Raw genomic sequence first — 24,752 nt, 5'->3', positions numbered from 1 at the left:
ATGGTAATTTTTAGGCATTAGCCATGTAGAAAGAAATACATTAAGATGTTATCGACTGTTTTCACAGGTCATGAGCATTTAATACTACATTAACTATAAGAATACAATGTTTTCATGGCAAAAAATGTTTAAAAATATTTCTCTAATGGCGAAAGATATAGTGCCCTACTTCAGCCCACAAAATATGTCCTTATTAACACACACTATATTATGCAGAGAACAAAATTACAAACATCATTATTAGGAGGTCAATTAGACCCATCAAAATAGCAGGTAGTAAATTGAGCCATGATTTGGTTAAGCGAATAAAGTGGATTATAAAATAGATTTTCCCCTAAAAATCCTGGTAAATCACACACGAGGAAACACACATGATGTCTCGTACAATCGTCACCGTCGCCTTGCTACTCGGGCAGGTGACACGAGTAGAATAGCGGCTAGCGCCACGGCCCACGGGCCAAGCGAGCGGAAACTGGACTTTGCTAGGCATGGAGGCGGCGGCTGCGCTTGGGGCGGCCGCTGCGCCGGAAGAGGGACGGGGAGAGGAGGAGGCGGCGGAGTGGGCGTGGAGCTGGGGCGCTGGCACGGACGGGCAGCTGGGGAACGGTGGCTTCGACGACCACCATCTCCCGCAGCCGCTGCTTCTCCCCATCCGATGCCGCGGCCGTGTCTCCCTCGTCGCCGGCGGCGGCGCCCACGCCATCGCCCTCACAAGTACGCTCGGCTATAGTTTCTAGCTTCCACCGTGTCCGGCTCTTCCTTTGTAGAATTCGGTCTGGTTAGAAGAACATTTTATCACGGCATTACAGGTTTCCCATGTTTCGTCATTGTTATAGAGATTGTAGCACCGACGATTATGGCTGTTGCATTGCTACTGCTAGTATTGAAATTTTGTTTCTGAACGAAAAGTTTGTTCTGATAACTTCAGAAACAGGGATGTAGGGAGCTCAGTTTGGTTGCAGATTGAGGTTGAATTCCTAGCAGCCCAGCTACTGCTAGGGCGTCGATCCTGTGTCTTTCTGGTCAACATTAAACCCACTATTTTGAGTTCGCATTTGTATATACACAGCTAAGACCTTCTGGTTGGCACACACATGTTTTCTATTGCATAATTCAAATCCCCTCTTCCCTTGAATCTGAATACGTGATTTAAGAAAACATCTTGCGTACACAGCTCCACACTTTACAATTATAGTGAATGTAGCTCTTATTTTCACATTCCACTATCCATTTTCTTGAGTAATCATTGATTAAACATTTCACTATATTGTTCCATCTGCTGCTACTTTGGAGAAAACAACTCTAATTCTCAACTCTCAAGTGATTTTGTTCAAGCAGAATGATCTTGTAGTCTTGTTGCCAGACATGCTGTGCAATTTCCACCAGTTTCTGAAGAAATTAACTGCCATGAATTAGTTCTTTGATGTGCCACAGTTTACTCTATTTTCGAAAACAAGCTTACAGTTGACTCAACATTTTCAGGTGCTGGTGAAGTATTTACTTGGGGTAGAGGTACACACGGTCAATTGGGTCATGGGAACTTGGACAACGTACCACATCCGAAGTTTGTTAAGTTCCTTGAAAATCATATAGTTACATGTGTGTCTGCCGGATGGAACCATTCTGGATTTGCTACAGGTCTCCTAATTATACAGCTCTTCAGTTCCTTTTTTTAATGTTTGTTTTGATCTCTTATGTTTGACATAATTTAAGTGGCATTTCTATAATATAAAACACTTTATTTTTTCTTGGTGATAACACTGTCTGTTTGAAAAAAAAATTACAATTGCTGATGAGCTTTACTTTGATGTTTCTAGTTCTTATTTTCAGATTCTGGACAACTCTTCATGTGCGGAGATGGCTCATTTGGACAGCTTGGCACTGGTGATAACCACTCTAGGAGCTTGCCTTTTGAAGTGGCATACTTCACTTCAAGGCATGTTGAGAAACTTGCTCTAGGGATGCGCCATTCTCTTGTCCTATTGAAAGGTAAGTAAAACCATGGCAGTTATTATGGTGGAAAACTGAAAACTGATGATGTATTTTTTTAAGAAACCACATGTTCTCATCCGCATTGACTCATTTATAATGCATAAATCTATAGTTGTAACATTTTTGAGAGTTGAGACAAATCATTCCCAACCTCACATTGCTAGGATCTTCCAAGTTACATTTTGGTATAGGAAATTACTCTAGGCATCCACCTTATATGCATCTATCGTCCTGGCAAATAAAAGAGCTGAATGAGTTCTTTGTAGTGGAAGTTATCTTGATGCTATTCCTGGCAAAGGTCATATGAAGCAGGGGCATGGACCAGAGGTGTTAGATCATCTTTTCATGCAGCACAATGTTATGCATGTGCAGGAAATGTTGGAGTTGTTAGATCATCAGAACTGTAGGCTCAGAGCTTTTACCTTTATCCACTACTGGTGTATATGAGATGTTGTAGGCATTCGATTATCAAACTGTGGGATTTGAGGTTTTAGTTTATCTCCTGGATCTTAGTGTTGGATCTATGGGGAACTAAGGATCGAATCATCTCTCTTGATACATTGACATACTTATAAAAGAATTTTCATATGCTTTACCAACTGATAACACTGTTAATCTTCTCTTTCTCAGATAATTCTGTGTGCGGATTTGGCTCTGCAAGACGAGGCCAAGTTGGTAAATGCACTTCTAGGAATGAAAAATCACATAATGTTCCTAGAATAATTGATGGCTTTGGAGATGTTAAGATAGTAAATATATATGCCAATGGAGATCATAGTGCTGCATTGGATGGTAAGCCTTGTAAAATCTGTAGTCATCAGCTCTTGTCTTCTCTTTGGTCTTGAACCATATAATTTCCTTTCTGTTTGATGCGACAGAATATGGTCATTTGTACATCTGGGGAAGAGCATTAATTGGGCAACATGACAATGATCAACCTTGGTCGGTTTTCCCCTCTTTGAGTATTTCTCAAGTGGCATTAGGATGGCATCATGCACTACTTTTATCTGGTATGCTGTATGCCTGCATTTTGTTTCATTCAAAATTGAACAACATTTTCTAGAAACATTGTCAATTTGTTGCGATTTTGTATTTAACAGGTGGAGAATTATTCACCATTGGTGTTTACCGCCACCAGAAGTGTGATCACCCTGTGCCAGGTAATGTAGTGGGGCAGCAATCAAAAACAAGTGCAACAAGCAGTTCTCATGATGGTTCATCTTCTGTGTCAACTTTGGAGAAGGTTCCCTGTATTGATGGAGAAGAGGTGGTGCAAATAGCAAGTGGAACTGAGCATTCTGCCTTGGTAACAGGTAAAAATTTGTCCAAAGGCTGGAAATGTGCACATATAAAAAAAAAGAATCCACGATGGAACTGACTAATTGAATTGCTGGTGCCTCCTTATCAGGTAGCGGGTCAGTCTTCACCTGGGGCTGGGGAGAGCATGGACAACTTGGTTTGGGTGACACCTCTGACCAGGTGGTTCCTCAGAGAGTTAACCTAACTGTTTCTCCTGGTTCGCGTGGCATCTATTGTGGGAGTGGATTTACCATCGCGGTGGACTTAGCATAGTGTCAAGATTAGTTTATTTATTGGTGAAAATGATGTACGCAGGAGGATTGGGCCAGATGGACCCCTTTACCAACTGGGCTTTTATTTTAGCAAATATTGGGGAACTTTTGGTTTTTAGCTGCACATTGACTTACAAGATGGAACGGAAATTTAAAAAATGGGAGCTTGCCGTGCAGTGGGCATTCATCATTGCATCGAACCATATTCTGGAACGGCTACGAACATACAATGCACTAGTGACGCATCTGGTTCTCTAGAGAAAACAAAACAATATCCCTGGATGCTATCTGCAAAAGGGTGAGGCTGCTGATAGCTGCTGACCATACGATGAAGACAAAGGTAGCAGATAGCAGCAATCAACGCCTTTGCACAGCAATCCGGCCATACACAAAGCTGGTAGGCTAATCTGCTGGCTCCAAGAGGATACACACGACTCTTGATGGGACCAAACGGCCCATTCAACTAAAACACGCATATTCTAGCCATGTGTTAGCTCATGTTGACTGTAGTTGGTAATAGTCTAATCCAGAGTAAAACAAAGAGGAGTGTGCTCATACAGAGTCTGAACGTTGAAGCAAGGAAAGGCTCCAAGAAGTCGTTGCTGGGTTACGTTTGCGGTAGGCGCTACGATTTGGTCAGAAAATTTGCGTTGCCATGCCCGGGCAAACGCGAGGCCTGCTGCCTTGGGATATTCCGGTTGGATGTTCCTCCGACGATCTGGACGTTCGATGACGGGGACGGGGGCGCCAATGGTGTCGCGGGTCGGTGTCGCCTGATCTTGGATGGTCCTTTAACGGCAGCGTTTGCCTGGATATTCTGGGCGTCTGGCTGAATGTTCTTATAAAATATTCCAACTTGGTCTCTCTATTTTTGTTTCAGGTTTTTAACAGCTGAACGGAGCAGAGCGTTGGATTTGGGGGTAAAGATTTTAGATTCGACGGGTGAATATAGAGATTCTCCAGCCTTTTGTGTCACCACTTTTGAAGCCTAGCGACATTTGATGGGTACCGTGCGTATCATTGGGATGTGAATGTGAGAGTGACTGAAAATTCATCCAAGATTTGGAAATTGGAACCTGCTAATCATTCCCGTCTGACCCCTCCTCCTAGTTACTCCAGGCTTTAATTAGGACTGCATTGATCTAGGTGAAACTCGTGACCAGAGAATTCTATTCTCTGCATTGATCGGTTTATTCAACACACTCCGGAAGTCCGAGTAGAACTACAGAATCGCACGCAGTGCAAAGGAAATACTCCACACCTAAACGCTCCCTAGTAAACTGAACTGCTCACTCACCAATTATATTCGCGATTACATAAGACGAGTTCGTGACTAGAAAATGTCCGGCGTAACGTGTTTGACCTAACGTCAACGGCCATGTGGGTATGTTTTCATTGCCCGTACGTATCTTAATTTTTTCTCTCTCACAAAGATACAAAGTCACAAGCATCTCATGGTCCTCTAGCTTGCGTGCAACCCATATAGTGCAAATTTCACATCTCATCTAATGCTCTCTCCAGTAAAGAAGGGATAACATTCCGAAAATTGGGAGGTCATTTTTTTTTTAAAAAACGTAGGTTTCAGACACGTAAATTTGCCTAAAAATCCTTAATTGCATTGCATTCTTTTTCTGAAACTTGGTGCAATTATTGAAAGCTAGTATGTTTTCGTGTCAAACTTATAGGGAAAAAAACCCGGTGCAGATCAGCAGGAAACCGATAAAAATTACCGAGCATGCATTTGCCACCTTACATAGTGGCAAAGAATGATTTGAAAAAAAAAATCCAGGCTGGCACAGAATCCAGGCTGAATAAAACTTTTTATAGTTCAATAGAAGGACAAGAGAATAATTCAAAATTATCAAAGTGAGAATTCAAATACCTTATTAGGCTATTCTGAACCTCACAATGTTGAAGTATGTGAACAAGAACACTTTAATGTTGTAACCGTGTTGTAACTATCCTACTCATCAAGCTTCCCCTTCCTCCTCCTCCCTCCTCCTGTAAGTATATCTATTTCTCTTTTGGAACCTTTCAGGTCTTGCTATTCTTTAATGAAAATTGAAGTACTGGGAAAACTTCCCCACAGTTTACCCTTAAAAAAGAACACTTCAATGTGCACTTTGATACTCCCTACAAATATAATCTGGTTAAAATAGACACAAAAAGTCTATCTTTTTTTTTTCCTGTTTCTGACTATAAAACTGGAAACAAATGGCGAGAGAAATCTCCTTATTACGCAGTGCCCACTGGCCACTGTTGTCGCATCCCCTCCGGCTTTTCGGCTGTTCGCTCCTCCCCTCCTTCACGAAGCGTAAAGACGTCCGAGATTCTAGTCGTGAGAAGGTAAATGTCCAAGAAACAAACATTCCCTTTCGAATCATAGTCTGTTCTTTGCGCGGAAAGGCAAGGGGGTGAGAGGATGGAGTCGCGCAATGATGGTTGTGGTGGCGGCGGCGGCAGTGGTGGCAAGATCAAGATTGGTGTCTGCGTCATGGAGAAGAAGGTGAGCGGTTGGGCCTTTGGGGAAACTAATGATTTTCTTGGCGAAATTTTGAGTTCTTGGCGGTTGTGTTTCTTGTTACTGATTTGGTTATTTCTTTACTGCTGAAAACCGTAGGTGTCGTGTTCTCCCATGGGTCAGATTCTTGAGAGGCTGCGCGCGTTCGGCGAGTTCGAGGTATGGCTCAGAATTGGGTCGTTCCGGCGGATTATCATTTGCGTTCCTCTTCTTGCTGACTGCCTGTTCGTGCTTTTTACAAAAATAATAATAATAAACAAAAACGGATACAATGATGGACGGAAAAACAATATTTTTACACATAAATCCAAGCTTAGCTGCTTATCAAATGATATGAAATAAGATGCTGTATGGAAGTTGGAAGGTTGATTTTTGGAAGTTACATTGTTCCATCCCATGAAACTTTTAAATCTCCTGCAGAAGATTGCCTGTCATTTTGTAACATCATGAATATGCTACCAGCCTACCATGTCATGGTCCAGCGTTTTGCTTCCTAATTCTGGTTTCTTTACCTTTTTCCCCTAAAGAAGCTGGACCATTTAGTTTATACTTATTAGTGCTGAAGCCTGAAGGTACATGTGCCAGGTATACGTTTATTTGTCTGGCCCTGTTGGTGTTAAAATGTCTGAGATATGAAACTATTTCCCCTGCAAGTTCAATAACTATCTGTGTTGTACAGTATTGTACCTAATATAAAGAGGTTAAAACAATATGCTGATACTTTATGGTTGCAGATTATAATTTTTGGTGACAAAGTGATCCTTCAAGATCCCATTGAAAGGTATGTCAGACAAGTGCTAAGAGGAAGCCTTATAAGAAGTCTGGCTGTTAATTTTATGTGTATTGGTGAAAATTAGGTAGTGAATTATGCAGTCAAAAACTACTTGAAGAATGAGGTTAGGATACTAATGGATTACTACTGTAGCATGACTGTTTAATAGCTAAGCAAGTAACTAACACTATCTGTCCGGCAGTTCAAAATATTTGGAATTTTTGAATTTGGTGGTGCCAACTAAGTTTAAGTTGGTACTAAACTACTAATTCGTTATACTAACTGTTACTATTTCTTTGGCAGTTGGCCTTTATGTGATTGTCTGATTGCCTTTTACTCATCTGGGTATCCACTAGAGAAGGCAGAGAAATATGCTGCTTTACGAAGGTTAAATACCTCCCCTGACTCAAGTGTGGCATTTGTAAACTGTTGGATCTAAATGTACATTAGATTGAGTATTTTCTAGTACTTAAAGGAACTATGCTAAGGTTATGGTTATGTTTTTTTTCCGTTTTAGAACACCATCTTGAAAGTTACCCTGTTAAGAAAAAGTACTCATTTTACCCCCTAAGGAATTTTATGATTTGATGAAGTAACTTTTCTTAGATATTATTCTTCAGGTCTTTTTTGGTCAATGAGTTGGCCCCACAATACCTCCTCCATGACCGCAGCAAAGTATATCAGGTATTAATATTACTATTGTTTCTGTTAGATGCTTTTAAGCTGGATTATTTCTTTCTATTTTTTATGGAGATGCCAATATAAACTAAATGGACAACAATAGATAAGTTCATAAATAAATGTCACTTGCTAGCAGATATTCTAGGTTGGTTTCATGGCAATAGATGATTTTATGATCCAACTGTACTTACTGAAGGGTCTCGTTTTATTTTGAAACCAACAGCAGGGACTATTTTGTTTCTTCCTAGTTTGCAAACTTTTACATGAAAGTTTTATTGTCTTGTACTACAGTCCAAACATACATTATCTTGTTCCAAAATGTTGATGTTCCTTCTTCATTTTCTTTTGCTGTTTAGCAACTTAAATTGTATGGGGTTCCTGTTCCAACCTATGCTGTTGTCAGAAGAGAGTACCCTAATGAAGAACTAAACTACTTTTTTGAGGATGATGATTTTATTGAGATTCATGGGAAACGATTTTGCAAGCCTTTCGTGGAGAAACCCATTGATGGTAATAGCTCTTAATTTGATAAGTTTTGTAATAACCTTTTCTTGCACTATTCTTGTTGATTATTCTGTCTTGGACGAGCAGCAGTCATTTTCGTTTGGCTCAATACATGCATGCCAAAAAAGTGAAAAATTGGTACAGGGCTAAGAAGGCTATGTTGGGAAGAATCCTGTGTGTGTCCAGGTTCACCTAGTGTCTAGGTTCATTGCTATTAGTGCTAGCTAGATTTCAGCTTCTAGTTACAAAAGAATAATATGCAGATCATGTGGGCATTGACTGCATTAATTAGGAGGATATCATGGGCAGGTTGCAGCCCTGTACCAGCTATATATATGTGAGAAAACGATGAAGGCAGTGTGGCCTGCATCACAAAAAAAAAAATACTTGTGCTTGTGTGTGAGTCCATCATAGAGGAAAACTAGAGTATGTCTGTGATAGACACCTAGAAAGTGAGGGAGTGATTCCCAACAGACTAAGCTTGAGGTCAGGCAGGATGCTTTATTTGAACTTCTTGAGAAAGGAAATAAATACATGCCATATAAACAGTATGCAACTAAACATGTGAATATAACACACCAAGGCCCAACCAACAAAGTCTAAGGCTTTTGTCCAGGAATTTATTAAAATTCTAAGGTATCTCCATATCTCATTAACAAGTGCACTGGACCTTGCAGTTCTACAGATCTATCAAAATATTATCTGGTATTTTAAAAACAGTTTTTGACTGCTGAAGCATCTTTGACATGCTCAAGCCTTGACCCTTTACTGTATAAAATTTATCCTTTTTGCTTCCAGAGTCCAGACATTCTCGCTAAGCATCATATTTAATAGATATTCTGATTGACAGTTTTTTCTCTCTTGGACATCTTTTTACAAATTTATTCTCCTTTTTGGCTCTTGTTGGCCTTCATTTCTAACTTACCCCAACTTTCTTGGGATCAAGTCTTTGTTATTGTAATCAAATATTGCAGACAGCTTATTTTTTTTTCAAATGTATGTTTCTATCATTGTGGTCTACACCTCATACTTTCCGTTACTGTGAAAACTTTTTTTTTTGAAACTGTTCAGTGGGGGAGACCCCCACTGTGGTAAAATATATTATATATAGGAAAAGAAAGAAACTGTACACGGATAAGAGTCCAAAGGGCACCAGGGCACCCAAAAGGAAAAAACATCAGGAAGACCTCAAAGGAAGCAAAGAGCTGGGGCTAAATATGTACATTGCTGATCCAGTTAAGAAAGGTCTGTTTTTTGTTTTCCTTGATTCTGTGGGCTTGAAGTCTTGCCTCCTCTATAAAATTGGACATCCAGTCCTCGACTGCTGGTCTTTTCCTTTCAAAGACGAGATTATTCCTTTGCTTCCAAATGTGCCAGGTGGCTATTATGAATACCTCCATGAAGAACCAGTGATGAAACTTCTGCTGGGCTCTCTTCATCATTTGAAAGAGTCCCAGATTTCTTCTCCATTCAATACCAATGGCTTGCCAGCAGGAGCTGCTAAAGCTACATGAGAAAAAGAGATGAAAAGCAGTCTCCTCCATATTGCCCGTGCATAACACACAGTTATAGTTGCTTCCTTCAATGTTGAAATGTCTCCTCCTTAGAAGGTTTCTGGTGTTCAGTCTATCCATGAGTAGAAGCCATGAAAAAGTTCTGAGTTTGTTACTGCATCTTGACTTCCAGATCCATAAGAAAGGTGATGGAGGTCTGATGTTTTTATATGGTAGGTTGTAGAATTGTTTAGATGAGTAGTTGCTGGAACCCCACACATAGTGCCAACTGTCCTTTTCATTTTCCTGTACTTGGAGCCCTTGGATGATTGCCTGTAACTCTTGGAACTCTTGAAATGCCTCAGCTGAGAGTGGGATATGAAATTGTTGTTGTATATAATTGTTCTGTAAGAACTTGCCACAGAAATGTTTTTGTTTTTTACAAAGCTATAAAGTCTTGGGAAATGGGAATGACTCTTTTAGCAGTCTGTTGTTCCATGTATCCTCCCAGAAAAGGATACTTTGCCCATCTCCAATAGTACAAGTAGTAACTCCTCTAAAGAGATCACATAACTTTAGCACATCTTTCCACCAAAATGACCCCTTATCTGCTGCTACATGGGGGACCTCTCCATTGTTGTAATATGTCTCCCAGATCAAAGTTGCCCAGGGAATATCTTTCTTATTATAGAATTTGTCTAGATGTTTCAGCAGGAGAGCATTGTTTTGATTTCGGAGGTTTAATCCCAATCCTCCTTTGGTTCTGGGCCTGCATATTTTCTTCAAAGCAACCAGTGGTTTCTTCTTGTCATTGACATCTGATCCTCTCCATAAGCAATCTCTTCGAGCTCTGTCCAAATTGTTCACTACACCAAGAGGGAGTTTCAGAGTACACATGGTGTAAGTGGGTAGAGCAGAAAGGACAGCCTTGGTTAGTTCTACTTTGCCAGATAGTCCCAGGAAAGTGGAGGTTGCAGACAGTCTTCTTTCCATTTGATTCATCAGTGGAGCAAAGTCCTCAATTTTGGGTCGAGTAGTGCCTAGTGGAAGTCCTAGGTATGTGAATGGCAACTTCCTAGCTGACATCCAAAGGTTCTGGCCAGATCATTTGCTTTCTCAGGTGCAATGTTTAATGGAACAAGACAAGATTTATGAAAGTTGACCCTCAATCCAGTTGATTGGGAAAATTCTTCCAGAATCTCTCTGAGGCATAGAAGTTCCTCTTCTGAAGTTTTCATGATTAGAATAGTGTCATCTGCATAGTGAATGATGGGAAAATCATTGCTGGTTGTTGATGGAATTGGAAGACTGAGTAGGCTTTGGGTGTGGGCCTTGTTGATGATGTGTTGTAGGAGATCTGCTGCTATCACAAAAAGTAAGGGTGACAGTGGGTCCCCCTGTCTTACACCTCTTTTACAATGGAAATCTTTGCCAGGGACTCCATTTAAAAGAATTGATGAACTGCCTGAGTCAAACAATCTCTGAACCCAATTACACCATTGTGGGGTGAATGCAAGTTGGTGGAGGATTGCCAGTATTGTGCTGTGCTCTATTTTATCAAATGCCTTTTCAAAGTGCTTCAGAATCACAATTTCCTTTTTTGATTGCTGACACTGATGAATGTATTCAAATGCCCAAGCTAAACTTCCAAACCGGATGACTTTGACATTCTGGTCGTCTCCTTTAGTGTTGACCTTGCTTGGTGAATCTTGCACAATGGGGTCTCTGAAAGTGACCCTCTTACCATGAGAAGTCTTCTTCTTCTTCTTGTATGATACTTCATTCCAGCTCTGAGCTTCTTCTCTATACCATCTTGCCTCACAAACCCAGGAAGCTCCTCCATCACACCAGAGATGGAAATAGACATCAAAGTGGTCTGTGATAATTCTTTTGAGGTCGCACACCATGAAACCTACTTGTTTACTGGAAACCACAAAACGGAAGTGCCTGTCTTGCACATACGAAACATGAAAACCTGCAGGAGTTCCCCCGAGACAAGCATGAAGAGCCAAGCTGATGGTCTCCTCCGTCAATCTGAAGGTGTATCGCTGGAAAACCGCAAGCAGCGAGAAAGATCCATGGGGGGAGGATGAAGGATGATGAACCGAAGAAGAGAGAGAAGCATGAACCTTATCTTGGAAACGCTTGCCAACGCTAAAGTCCCATTTGCTCACGAGCTTTGACAGTTCCTCATCGTGCTCAAGCTCCACCAGCTTGGGCCGCGCCATAGGGAGCGTAAGCTAGGTGGCTAGGGCGAAGCAAGGGTGGATGCAGCACCGGCGAGGTTGACGGGGGCGAGGGAGCGCGCTAGGGGCGGAGCGGAGAGGAGAGGGAGCGCCATTCCCCCACTGTGAAAACTTTAACTCTGCAATTATTCTGTAATGAAGTCTTTATTTGGATATTTTCTCTATGTGAATTAGTCAGTATTAATGCATGCAAAATATGTCCAATAATATCCAAAACTACTGATCTCTTGACTGCAATTCACCTATATCCTACTGTATCTTTGTAAACTAATAGAATAAACAAGTTTACGCTCCTTACAATTGTTATTGTATGAAGGTGATGACCATAATATAATGATATACTATCCTAGCTCAGCTGGTGGTGGAATGAAAGAACTGTTCCGTAAGGTGATCATCCATTACCTTTAAGTTTGAGTTGATACCATAGCTATGATATGAATATGGTCACCTTGCATGATATTCAATATTTCTGTTCACTCGTAAACAATTTCTTATATTAAAGCAGTTATAGACAACATAAGCTAAAATAACCAATCAGGTGATCTGCTTTATGTTCTAATATCTTGCTTATCCTTATCCACTTTTGTTCCTGAACTGATGCAATCTAGTTTCCTCACTGACTTATATTCAGGAAAATTCCAGTGTCTAGCATCTTTTATGTGTGTTCAGTGTAGTGTACTGTTAGATAAACGATAAGATGTTGGTGTCAACAATACACAATATGTGGTGATTTTTCTCAACTAATATCCTATTCCTAAGTCTACTTCTTTGATATAAATGAATGGGTTCATGCCTATTGTTCATCTTATCCTTAATGCGCACGTCAAAAGTCCTCCAAAATGTTTGCGTTTGGGTGTGTGCGTTTGCAATTGCAAGGGTTCTCTACCGTTTTTTTCTTCTTCTTAATACAAAGATACGCAGATCTCCAGTGTGTTCGAGAAAAAGGTCCTCCAAAATGCTCTGACCTGACAAAATTCTTCAAATCCATACATAGGTCGGTAATCGATCTAGTGAGTTTTATCCAGATGTGAGGAAGGTGAGGCGAGATGGATCTTACATTTATGAGGAGTTCATGCCTACAGGAGGGACAGATGTCAAGGTGGCAAACCTTGCTGACTTATTGCTTCATATTTTCTTTATGAACAGAAGTGTCCTCTCCTACTTTAATCCTAAAAACAAAGAAGTGCTAAGCATGGAACCTAACCTTCATGTTCCAGGTTTATACAGTTGGGCCCGGATATGCACATGCTGAAGCACGCAAGTCTCCAGTTGTTGATGGGGTTGTCATGAGAAATTCTGATGGAAAAGAGGTACTGCTTCATGCCTTATTGTGACATGAATCGTCCTATTCTATAGATTAGACCTCTCTACAGCATGCCGATTTGAACTCAAACCATTTTTATGTAGAAAAGGGTTTGTTCCCTTTACATGCACAATGTAGCACTGTTGCATTATAATTTTTGTCTTGCTTGAAGGTGCGCTATCCTGTTCTGCTAACCCCTTCCGAGAAACAAATCGCAAGGAGTGTTTGCCAAGCCTTCAGACAAGCGGTACAATTAAAACTCTTTGTACCAAATTACTCTGTATGTATTATATGGTGGAAGTTCACATTAGAACTTTATGTTTACTTTTTATCCTATGGGATGTGAAATACCACTGGACAAATATAATATTGTTCAGATATCTTGGAAATACCAGTAGAATTGTTCACTTATGCAAATAATTATATAAATACATAAATATTCAGGGGGCAATAAGGAGGGACAAGGGTGTGAGGGAGAGTAATTTTGTGGTTTCGAATGTTGGTATCTTTTCAAAATTAAGGCTTGTGAATTGACCATATAATGTCAGGTAAAAATATACAATACATATATATATATATATATATATATATATATATTTTGGGGTGGGGTGGGGTGGGGGGGGGGGGCGCTTATTTTGCGCATATTTGTGTCAGACAAAGTTGAAACCAAGAACATGGTAGTGTTCCATTGGGTAATGCCCTTCTTACATGATCCATATTTTATAATTGAATCAATCTCTAAAATGGAAGAGTATTTTGAAGGCTTACTTTGTTACCTCCCAATTATTGAATGATAACAACAATGCTTCTTGATGCTTTTTACATCAGCTCGAATTGATCTCTGGATGAGCAGAGCCCAAACTCTAATCTATCTGCATCTAGGTTACACCACAGTAACCAACTTGATTTTTTTTGTTTTGGTAGGTTTAATATCTAATCAACAAGATATATCGTCTAATGTCACAGTTATACCAAAATTAAAGCAAATTCTGTGATAAATTGACGTTAATGGACACCAGGCTATTAACCAGTTGTTTACTGGAAACTGGTGGAGGATGTGGAAAATTTCTGGGTCCCGATTTCCCAATTATTTCTTTCTGCAGGTGTGTGGCTTTGATCTTCTAAGGTGTGACTTGGGAGAGGCAAGATCCTATGTATGTGATGTGAATGGCTGGAGTTTTGTGAAAACTTCATACAAGTAAGTTCTCCCTGTCACGACAAATATGTGACCTTTTACACTGGAGGGCCCTTACTATATCTTATTTAGAGGGTGAGCGCTTTCTGAATCCAGGTACTATGATGATGCCGCATGCATTCTGAGGAAAATGTTTCTTGATGAGAAAGCTCCACATATTTCATCAACCATTCCTACTAGTCTTCCATGGAAAATCAGTGAGCCAGCCCAACCATCTGATTCTGTGAGATGTCATGAAAGGGGAACTGTTGGAATATCTAGGCCATCAGAAGAGTTGCGCTGTGTCATAGCTGTTATACGCCAGTAAGTATAATAATTAAGAACTTATGCTCCTCAAATCCTATAACCATCAAACTGCTTTCTGATACTATAAAGGCGTGCCTACTTCAAATTATACAAGTGGGGATCGCACACCAAAGCAGAAGGTGAAGCTAAAAGTAACTGAAGAAAAGCTTTTGAAGCTGATGTTGAAATACAATGGTGGAAAGGCTCACACAGAGGTGCGGGAACTCGAGTTCATTTTAACTTCCGTTCATTACAGCGTTCGTTCTTTTGCTTGCTGCACAAACCTTTTTATTGTTATTGTTCAGGCAAAGCTTAAAAGCGCCTTGCAGCTCCAAGATCTGTTAGATGCAACAAGAATCCTTGTTCCACGAGCTAGGTATGTTTCCATAGTTTCAAAATTGCTCAGCTCCAAGATCTGCAGACCTTTTTATTGTTATTGTTCAGGCTCTCGATATGCTCTTAGCTGATTCCTACCCTCACTATTTTCCATCCAAGCAATTGTGCCATTTGCTCCCACACATTTTTAGGATCCTGTATGTGTGGCATTACATTTATGATGTGGCAACTTGACTTGAGAATTGGATTATTGTGTTGTGCTGCATTAAGTATTTTTGGAATATGTCTGTCATATTTGATAATATTTTTTATTCAAAATATAAGGCTGCTACTTACAAAAAATCACATAGTTTTAAAATTTCCCAACACTTCTAAATGGAGCCTAAAGGACACTATAAGTAGGATGACTTAGATGATAGAAAATCAAGATATTAGCAGACAAGAAACAGAAGTTGAAAGGGACTTGCACTGATGACACTGAGTAGGCTTTATGTATGGACATTAGAAATTATCAGGTGGCTCAATCAGGGCTTCAAAAACTTTTGATGACATAATCCTATCTTCGATGTTGTGTATTTCCCAACATGTCCAATTGCACAAGTGATTATTACATACACAGAAAATAAGATACTGCCAGTTATATGTGCAAACTATCCAAGGGTTACAAAAAATGTCCACTCTTTTTATTATAAGAAACATTGCATCGATCAAATCATAGTTCATAATTCACAGACATAATTTGACATTTGGATATTAGAATTCTATTTATATGCAACAGGATTTATCTTGGTTAATCTTCTGAATTCTACTGATATTTGATAATTGTCTGACTGATGTAATACTACATTACTGTTCTTGCCTTTGAAATATGAAGCACATTCATGAGTATTTTCTCTTGTATGTATTCAATACAATGAATATTTTATCTATAAACTTTAGATCTGGTCGTGAAAGTGATAGTGACGTTGAAGTCGAGCACGCGGAGAAGCTACGCCAAGTTAGAGCCGTCCTTGAAGAGGTAAAATAGTTGCACTAGTATTAACATGGCTATATACTGATGACCTTGTAGATGGTGCACATTTGCATATCTGATTTAAGTTCAACAGAAGCACAAAAGTTTATGATACCTTTGCATTTATTTGTGTGTAAATCAATTCGAATACCTGCTTCTTTGTTTCCTAGTAAGCTATTTTATGGAAGAAAATGTAACATGTTAGACAACATTTGTCATATTTGGCCTGGTAGTAGTCGGTTTAGCCCCACAGTAGTATTATAGTTCTTAGAGTTGCAAATAAATCTGGTTTGGAGAACCATCCATACCCAACAGACTTAGCTATTCTAGGTAAAGTGAAGATGGAACACAAGTGTTGATATGGTTTTGGTCGTACCCAAGTAGCAGGGTGTTACGGAAAGGTAATCACTGGCTCCTGACAAAGATTCAGCTATTTTGTACTCCCTCCGTTTCACATTAGTTATCATTCTAGCTTTGTCCTAAGTCAAATCTTTCTATCTTTGAACATAAATACTGCCTGCCGCTGAAATGTGATATCATTTTTTTTTGTAAGAAAAAGGTTGTTTTAATTGAAGTAAATATAAACATGAATGTATCTTTGTAACAACCAAATGACAACACACTAGGCCCGATACAAGCTCCAAGATCCCTTGCACCGGTGAAGCACCATATTTGCCCCTCCTGCAAGATATTCTGTGAATTCTTGGGTCCGTAGTGTAGCTCCATTGAAAACACAAGCATTATGATGCTTCCAAAAACACCAAGCCACTAGAATGATCAAAGAATTGAAGCCCTTTCACTGTGACTTGTTGACCATTTTTTGCGCTTCTTCCTTGATGTACCTACTATCCTTTTGTACATGTATTCTCTGCAATTTTTTATTCTTTTATTATTATATTCTTAAACTGTATAATAAATTCTGAGACATAAGTTTCACTATGGCCTTCAGGGTGGACATTTTTCAGGTATCTATAGGAAGGTACAGCTAAAGCCATCAAACTGGGTCCGCATTCCTAAAGATAACAGTCAAGGGGAGGAGGAGTATCCAGTTGAAGCCCTAATGGTTCTTAAGTATGGTGGTGTTCTAACTCATGCAGGAAGGAAGCAGGTTGAGTTTGCTTCCCCTTTGATTTTTTTTGTTAATTTTTGGTTTATGTTTTGGCAAACGCAATGGACACTGCAGCCTCAATTAGGTATCAGGAGTCATTATATGATATTTGGGTCATATCTGGGTGTCGTATTTATTAGTTTAGCAAGTTGCCAAGTTGGCATTATTTTTTTGCATGCTCTGAAATATATGCAACACACCTGATAAGCTGTTGGTTTATTTTGAGTAACCCTTATAACGCTCCATTCCTCTTGTGGATGCTGTTAATTGATTGCACAGGCAGAGGAATTGGGAAGATACTTCAGAAATAATATGTATCCAAGTATGTCCTTCTAAACTTTGGTCAATTTGCTACATCAAATTTTCTATATTCACTGTCCTGCTGTTTGTTTCTGGAGGACTATTTTTGGGTCAAAAGATTGGGTTTAGCTGAAATGCGTGTCTGAACTGATTAACTAAACCTCTCTATATCACATCCGTTCTGTCTTAGTCTTTACCATATCTTCCAATCTCGACACTTTCAGTTTCCCCCCTTGGCTATCAATTTGAAGTCAATAACTTCTCGCTTGAAAATTTATGCAAGTCTTTTCTGTGATAGGTCTGGTAATTTCAGTTCCGCTGCTTTACTGAAACTGCAGCCGATTCTTGATCATTGATACCCTTCTTGTGTCCTTTTTCTTTTCTCTTTTTGTTCTCCTGCCAGTCTTTTGCTGTTTATCTGAAAACAGCAAGGTCAGGTCATCTCCATTTCCTTGAATGGATAATACCATTGTCTTATCATTTATTTGGTGCCTCTTCCTCTTTGGTTAAGTTTGTGCAACCTTTTTGTTCTAGGTGAAGGACCAGGATTGCTTCGCCTCCACAGTACATATAGGCATGATCTGAAGATATACAGTTCAGATGAAGGTCGTGTTCAGGTAAGTGGTAGTATATCTCTTGGGACCCTTAATTATCAGAAATGAATGGTAAGGAAGATTAATTAGGTTGTGAGGACAGGTTGTTTTCTTCAAATTCTATCAGGTGAGAATGTAATCCGTTTCTTCCGAGGGGTGTGTCGGGGATAGATCCCCAGTACCCGCAAGGAAGAAGATGGACTCCTACTAGGATTCCTCTGTAATCCTACTAGGACTCCTACCTTGTAACCGACTAGTAATCCCGCCCCCTGGAGTATATAAAGGAGGGCAGGGGTCCCTAGATCAGTAGGTGAAGACCTCATAGAACCACAACAAATGACCAAATCCGCAACACCAAACAACACCCAAGCGCAGGGTGCAATATACAACACCCCAAACATGATGTAGGGTATTACGCTACTTTGGCGGCCCGAACCTGTATAAATCTGTGTCTTGTGTCCTCGCTTTTACCTTCGAGTTCCAGGTCCGACGATCCCCCACCAACCAATCTACTACCTCGGGATACCCCTCGGTACGTTGCCGGGTATAAAACACCGACAGGGTGTGTATGGGTGTTGTCCACATCCATAGTATGCCCCCAAATTACTATGACAACATTTTTTAAAAAAAGATCTCCAGTTGTATGGTCAACATCAGCTAGTAGCAGGTTGTCCAGTTGCCTTTCATATACAAATATACTTGTGCAAGTCTTTGTTAGGTGTATGTTTTAGTGCATTTGTGGCCTATGTGCCGCGCCGGATTATAATATTTCATTGCATGTGCAGAAGTGATTAGGTTCTAATAGTTCACTGCAGACTGTACTTTGTAATAAATGATAATGTGTAAGCATGATCACCTGACGTTGCAATACTGAAAATATATTAGTATTGCCCTGTTATAAACTCCCAAATGGTTCGTCTAAAATAGGATCGTTTCATTGAACCTAATATAACATGGCATCCAAAAAAAAGTATGCTGGGCATGTGCTTGGAGTACTCAGCATAATCCATTTTTGAAAAGAGCTGATTTTCCGGCCCTTACTGTCTTCCATCATTCTTCTTGTACTTTGAATTCTGGATTGTCTGCTTACATAATGGTAGTTGTTGTATCTTAGATGTCTGCTGCGGCTTTTGCAAAAGGCCTTCTTGATTTGGAGGGGGAGTTAACACCAATCCTGGTCTGTTCCTCTTCTGTAAATCTAAGTCAGTTGGAGCAAAGCATGACCATAATTCACCTGATTTTACAATCTCCAGGTTTCGCTTGTCAGTAAGGACTCGTCCATGCTAGATGGACTTCAGGATGGTACTACTTACATAAATGAAGCGAAGGTATTGTTCAGACGCTGTTACACATACTTAAGAAATTGTTACTTTCAATTTTCAAGCTTTAAAATAGTGTGCCAGGAGGGGTCAAATGGAGTTAGAGTTACCAATTTCTTAAATGAAGTCAAATGTGAAATTTAGGTAAAAAAATTAAGTATGACGTAATCAGTTAATCTTTGAATCAAAAGATGTGTGCCCCAACAGTAATTGAGAAAATAAATGGAACCATGTATGGTAATATTCAAATGTGAAAATAAGCTAGAATGGAATCATCTCCATGCGTATGATCTTGTGTGAGCATTGCATTGAGATATGGGTCATTTACAAACTCTTTGTTACTATGTCTCTAAAGATACCTGATGTTTTGCAGGCTCAATTGCATGATATCATCACATCTTCAAAAGTTGTAAATTGTAATGAGCCTGTGGAATTCCCATGGATGGTTGATGGAGCTGGAGTTCCTGAAAATGCTGCTCAGCTGCTCACAAATTTGGTACAAACATTAGATAGAAGAAACATCTGACTCTTTCATGCATCTTTTACTGTTGTTGAAATCTTCATAGAGGACGTTTCTGTTTCCACTTGAATTCTTATTCTATACTGTATCATTATGAATGCTCACTATACTGAGAATTATTACTATATTGTGACCTCTATGGGTTGCTTTTGCAGTAACTTTTAGTATCAAAACAAATGTAATGATGAAAAGTTAGCATTGTCTTATCAGGCTGAGTTGACAAAACAAATAACTGTGCAAGTAAAGATGCTTTCTGATGATGAAGATGAGAAAGCTGCAAGTGATAGTGATTCACCGAATTATCCTTATGATCAAGCAAAAGCACTGGGAAAAGCAGAAATTGATATGGATCGTATTTCTACTGGATTGCCTTGTGGCAGTGAAAGCTTTCTTTTGATGTTTGCCCGTTGGAAGAAACTAGAGAGAGATCTCTACAATGAAAGGAAAAAGTATGTCTTCTATTCTTTTGGGCATCCTTTGCTGAAACTTGAAGTTCTCTAAAGGAAATGCAGCCTGGTGTAACCATTGCCAATTTTTTTACTATGATGCAGGCGCTTTGACACTACGCAAATTCCTGATATATATGACTCTGGCAAGTAGGTTGCTTTTGTTTCCATCAATAATGTATTCCCTTTGTAAAAGAGTCTTTCGTGTGCGCTATTTAGATGTTTTATAGTTATATTCAGGTCCAGGTCCATTTGTTTTTTTAGAATCAACTTCCAACAAAGTATTCTGCACCGTTTTTCAAAACTACTTGTGACATATCTTCCAGTTCTCTTTCAACCAAATATTGCAAGATCATGTTGAAGTATAAAGGAAAATCATAGCTTCTTGTATTTGGTATATGGTAACTTAGTTAATCCGTTTGCCTCATTATCTGTAGTCATGTAAACTGAAGTCTTACAAGTTTGACAGTTCTTCATTTCTTTATATCATATTCATCTTTATACTGATGTGTTATCTTCCTAATAATAGTTCTTGTATGATAGGTATGACCTTCTTCATAACTCACATCTCAACCTTACTGGCCTGAGTGATCTCTTCAAAGTTTCTCAGGTGAATCACGTTTTGATGCCTTTAAAATGTACCACTGATAAAAGTAAGGTGAAATCTTGACTAATTTATGTATGCTCAATAAATTGTTGATGTTCTGATGAAGATATCTTTTGTTCTTTTATATTAGACATACAAGTGACAGAGTGAGTGGTAATTTTTTATGTTATATCATTTAATACTACATTAGATTTGCACTACTAAATATATTATCATCATATCCAGTGTAAGATGCATAAATTGAATCCTAGGTTGTGAATGTGTTCATACCAATGCTCTTAATTCATTTCTGCTAATATTTCTAACTGTTTTGTTATTATTCTTTCATTCAGTTGCTTGCTGATGGTGTCATTCCAAATGAATATGGAATAAATCCAAAGCAGAAACTCAAAATTGGCTCAAAGGTACTGGTCTAGGGGTTACATTTTGCATGTTTTATTCAAATTCTACCATAATCATGTTGCTGTTTCTTCTGCCATTCCCTATAGATAGCACGCCGTTTACTGGGAAAGATCCTAATTGACCTCCATAACACGAGGCGAGAGGTTACTGCTGCTGCTGCCGAATCTAACACACATAATGATACGAAGGCAGTGTCATCTGTTAAACGGAAAGAGAGGTGTTACTATGAGGAGGTTAGGAATGAATGTTTTGAAAGATCTCGCTCTAACAAGAAGTCGATTGATCTAGATGAATCCCACAAGGAAACAAAATACTGCCTGGATCCAAAGTAAGTTATCAAGCAATTCCAGTTTGTTTCTTTTAGTTGTACGTACAACATATCAAATAAGTTTATTGCAGATATGCCAATGTGTTTGAACCTGAGCGACGTGTCCGAACAAGGCTCTATTTTACATCGGTATGGTAGCTGATCTGCAAATTTTCAACCATGTCATATAGCAAGTCTCAAAAGGAAAATTTATTCATTTTTCGCATTTCAAAAATTCCATCCAAATCGGTTTACCATGCCAGTGTAGTATTTGAACATTTTGAAGTGATATTTTGCTTAAAAATTGTAGTGCTAATAAAATATTTACACATGTATGTTATTGTGCAAATTATCATGACTAGATCATATTGCGGTGGTTATCAAATATAGAATTTACCCTACAAATACAAACTGCTGAAAAGTGCCTTCCTTGTATTTTTTTTAAAAAATTATATTGTAGAGATACTGTATTTGGTGGCTTTTGTTAGGTTTCATCTCTAGCCTAACCAACTTGCTTGGGACACAAAGTATTTGTTCCTTCTTACAATGTCCTATCCTCCTCATAAGTGGAACTCATGATTCTGTTCTTGGCAGGAATCACATATACACTCTCTAATGAATGTACTTCGCTATTGCAATTTGGATGAATCTCTGAACGGAGAAGAGAGTCTTGTCTGCAGAAGTTCTCTAGATCGACTACTTAAAACACGAGAACTCGACTACATGAGTTACATTGTGTTGCGTATGTTTGAAAATACAGAGGTACTGCACTTTTCCTATTCATGCATATAAACCCTTATATCTATTCCCTCTTCTGTTTACATCTCAACTTCACCTAAGAGAGACACCAACCCAATCATTCATTGTCTAATTTAGCAAAAAAAAATGCTATTACTTGCCTTTTTAGTGTTTTGCATTAGCGGTAACTAAAGTTCCTGGGTGTGTTTGGGGTGTTCTAGGAGCAAGCTCTGCCTCTCCTTTGTACTTCTCCTTTTCTTAATGAAATACAACACAGCTCTCTTGCGTCATTCGAGAAAAAAAAGTGGTATAATTTTTGGAAAAAAAGTGTTTCGAACTTCATCGACCTATAAATAAATAGCTATGTAGTTTCCATTTCTTGCTACAATCCAGTTATGAAACTCAGCATGTCCACAGTCCTCATCTTTAAAGAAAACCAAGGCATTAGAAATTAAAATCCAGTTGATCTTCTATATCAGTTTTTAATATTTTTTATTCTCATTTGTTAATTTTAAGACTTTTACTATGATAGTATTCCCTACTCATAGTTTAAAAAACGTGAGCTATTAGAAAATATGACAGGCAGACAGGCACATCAAATATTGAATAATGTTGATTCTTTCTCCAATGACACGGCCATCGCAGGTACCTTTGGAACACCCAAAGAGGTTCCGTATAGAGATGACATTTAGTCGCGGTGCAGATATAAGTTCCTTGGAGGTAATATTTATTCATTTCAAATGCTTGAAAGCTGTTCATTTCAATATTTTTTTAATGATTTACAAAATGTATTTTATGCATACATGACCAGTTGGCCACACTGTTCTTATGTATCCATACAGAGTGGAGGCAAAGCATCTTTGTTACCTGGTGACCACACAATGCCAATTATGGAGCCAGAGAGGCTGCAGGAAGTTGGATCATATATCACCTTGGACAAATTTGATAAAATGACTCGTCCATTCGCAATGCCAGCTGAAGATTTTCCTCCAGCTGCTCCTTCTCAACCTCTTCCAGTCCGCTTCTGCAAGGATGTCCAACTACAAGGAGGAAAATTGGTAATCTCTAGCCCTATTACTATGAACACAACCACCAGTGGACAAAGCTTCTTTGTGTTGCCTTTTATTCTGGCTGCTTTATATTGATGTAGTAAACCGTTATTTCTTTTAGAAATATCTGATATAACCTTATGGTATCAGTACTAGGGTTCCAAAAAGAATGCTGATTACCAGCCTGGAAACTAGAACCAGCATTGGCATTTCTTTCAGGATATTAGCCCCGTAGGTCCACCCACTAGACTGCTCACTCTCAAATCATCTTGTATGCCTAAATGCTTCTGTTTGCCTCTAGTTTGTATGCCAAACATCAAATTTGGATTCACGGTCTTGAAAATTCAAAAAGAGGAAACCAACCAGTTATGGCTACCATCATACCTTGGCACCATCACATGTTCTTTAGCCTCGTATAAGACAAAAGGAACAAATGGAGTAGGAACATTACAACAATATGGCCATGATTTCCCATCAACCATGTGAAACCGTCTGATTCTGTGTGGCAATACTAATGCTGATTATACATGAAAGAAACCAATCTGACGGAATATTTTCAGAATCTCCAACTTAGCTTGGGAGATCCAAAAAAATTCCAGTTATTGTACGAAACTTACGCTCAATCAGCTATTGGTAATAACATTTTTTATTCTGTGAAAACCAGGTAGAAATTATTACAAGATTGTTTACCCCTTTTGGCAATCAACCAGTCATATTGACACCACCTAGGAAGAATCTATCAGACAGATGCTATCGCATGGCTGTTTTCCTATTTGAACAGCTGACACAATTCAGCTGTCATGTTTTGACAAAAAAATTGAAATGTTTGATTTTTCATTTCTCTCTCCATTTGGAGATTTACTACCTTGGATTCTACCTGATTTTATTTTTAACTTATTTCAAATTTGCAGCAGCATAATTCAGATATGCTGAGTGGTATATCAAAAAGAAAGACAAAAAAGCTTCAGGAATAGCATGTAACCACCCAGCTTGGCTTCAGTTTGGCTGAGTTGTCATATGGCTTAATTGGAAAGTTCACTCAAATGGTTTACCAACAGATGGAAATTTATCGAGTACTTTCTCATGGACAGCTAGGGTTGCAGACACCATGGCGCGGGAAGATCAACATAAAGCCAGCAGAGCATGTTATGCAGATAGTGTAATCAAGGCTCTGTTTTTCATCTCCCAGTTGCGCAATATACAACCAAAACTTTGCTTTTTATATGCTCCATTTTTCAAAGCGTTTAACTGGGTGTTGTATAAGAACATACTAATCTGAGTTTAATCAAAAGTTTTGATTAAAATTCCCTGAACAACTCAATCTGCATCTATTTGATGATGTTGGGACTGGTTCAGCATATTTGATACGATGCTCAATTCCTTAGAAGTAATGTTGACTGGGTTAAAGGGAAAAAAATCCCACATTTGGGTTGGCATAAATGGTTGGAACAG

At 39.0% G+C, this 24,752-nt stretch overlaps 2 protein-coding genes across 4 annotated transcripts; both read left to right on the top strand.

Moving 5' to 3' along the window:
* The first annotated feature begins 430 nt into the window (after positions 1-430).
* On the top strand, positions 431-3,753 carry LOC101753538 (ultraviolet-B receptor UVR8). Its single transcript, XM_004970115.3, has 7 exons — positions 431-714; positions 1,483-1,638; positions 1,831-1,989; positions 2,623-2,784; positions 2,871-3,002; positions 3,093-3,305; positions 3,401-3,753. The coding sequence occupies exons 1-7, from the start codon at positions 489-491 to the stop codon at positions 3,562-3,564; spliced, it is 1,212 nt and encodes a 403-aa protein (XP_004970172.1). The 5' UTR covers positions 431-488; the 3' UTR covers positions 3,565-3,753.
* A 2,042-nt stretch (positions 3,754-5,795) lies between these two features.
* LOC101753134 (inositol hexakisphosphate and diphosphoinositol-pentakisphosphate kinase VIP1) lies at positions 5,796-24,665 on the top strand. Of its 3 annotated transcripts, none has more exons than XM_012845808.2 (31): positions 5,796-6,069; positions 6,184-6,243; positions 6,819-6,865; positions 7,160-7,243; positions 7,477-7,540; positions 7,894-8,047; positions 12,097-12,167; positions 12,775-12,879; positions 12,998-13,090; positions 13,256-13,330; positions 14,187-14,281; positions 14,375-14,581; positions 14,679-14,778; positions 14,869-14,939; positions 15,839-15,917; positions 16,861-17,019; positions 17,299-17,341; positions 17,854-17,936; positions 19,027-19,089; positions 19,166-19,240; positions 19,605-19,727; positions 19,962-20,200; positions 20,303-20,347; positions 20,741-20,807; positions 21,137-21,208; positions 21,293-21,534; positions 21,606-21,663; positions 22,108-22,275; positions 22,897-22,971; positions 23,094-23,309; positions 24,215-24,665. In XM_012845808.2, exons 1-31 carry the CDS (start codon positions 5,986-5,988, stop codon positions 24,272-24,274), a joined length of 3,177 nt encoding a protein of 1,058 aa, XP_012701262.1. In that variant the 5' UTR covers positions 5,796-5,985; the 3' UTR covers positions 24,275-24,665. The 3 variants fall into 3 exon arrangements, with proteins under 3 accessions (XP_012701262.1, XP_022682814.1, XP_004970171.1); XM_004970114.3 differs by having other exon boundaries at positions 5,797-6,069; positions 24,212-24,665; XM_022827079.1 differs by lacking the exons at positions 21,606-21,663; positions 22,897-22,971; positions 23,094-23,309; positions 24,215-24,665 and having other exon boundaries at positions 22,108-22,263.
* The last annotated feature ends 87 nt before the right edge of the window (positions 24,666-24,752 follow it).

The sequence above is a fragment of the Setaria italica genome, chromosome V (assembly GCF_000263155.2).
Source record: "Setaria italica strain Yugu1 chromosome V, Setaria_italica_v2.0, whole genome shotgun sequence".
In the NCBI taxonomy this organism is placed as follows: domain Eukaryota; kingdom Viridiplantae; phylum Streptophyta; class Magnoliopsida; order Poales; family Poaceae; genus Setaria; species Setaria italica.
Note: the sequence above shows the minus strand (reverse complement) of the source record. Positions and strands in the feature narration are given on the sequence as shown.

Coding starts and splice junctions, on each gene's coding strand:
- LOC101753538 (XM_004970115.3), top strand. CDS start 489: ATGGAGGCGGCGGCTGCGCTTGGGGCGGCCGCTGCGCCGGAAGAGGGA. Junction 2,785..2,870: donor TCATAGTGCTGCATTGGATG/GTAAGCCTTGTA, acceptor TTGATGCGACAG/AATATGGTCATTTGTACATC. Junction 3,306..3,400: donor GCATTCTGCCTTGGTAACAG/GTAAAAATTTGT, acceptor CCTCCTTATCAG/GTAGCGGGTCAGTCTTCACC.
- LOC101753134 (XM_004970114.3), top strand. CDS start 5,986: ATGGAGTCGCGCAATGATGGTTGTGGTGGCGGCGGCGGCAGTGGTGGC. Junction 6,866..7,159: donor CTTCAAGATCCCATTGAAAG/GTATGTCAGACA, acceptor TTTCTTTGGCAG/TTGGCCTTTATGTGATTGTC. Junction 19,241..19,604: donor CTTACATAAATGAAGCGAAG/GTATTGTTCAGA, acceptor GATGTTTTGCAG/GCTCAATTGCATGATATCAT.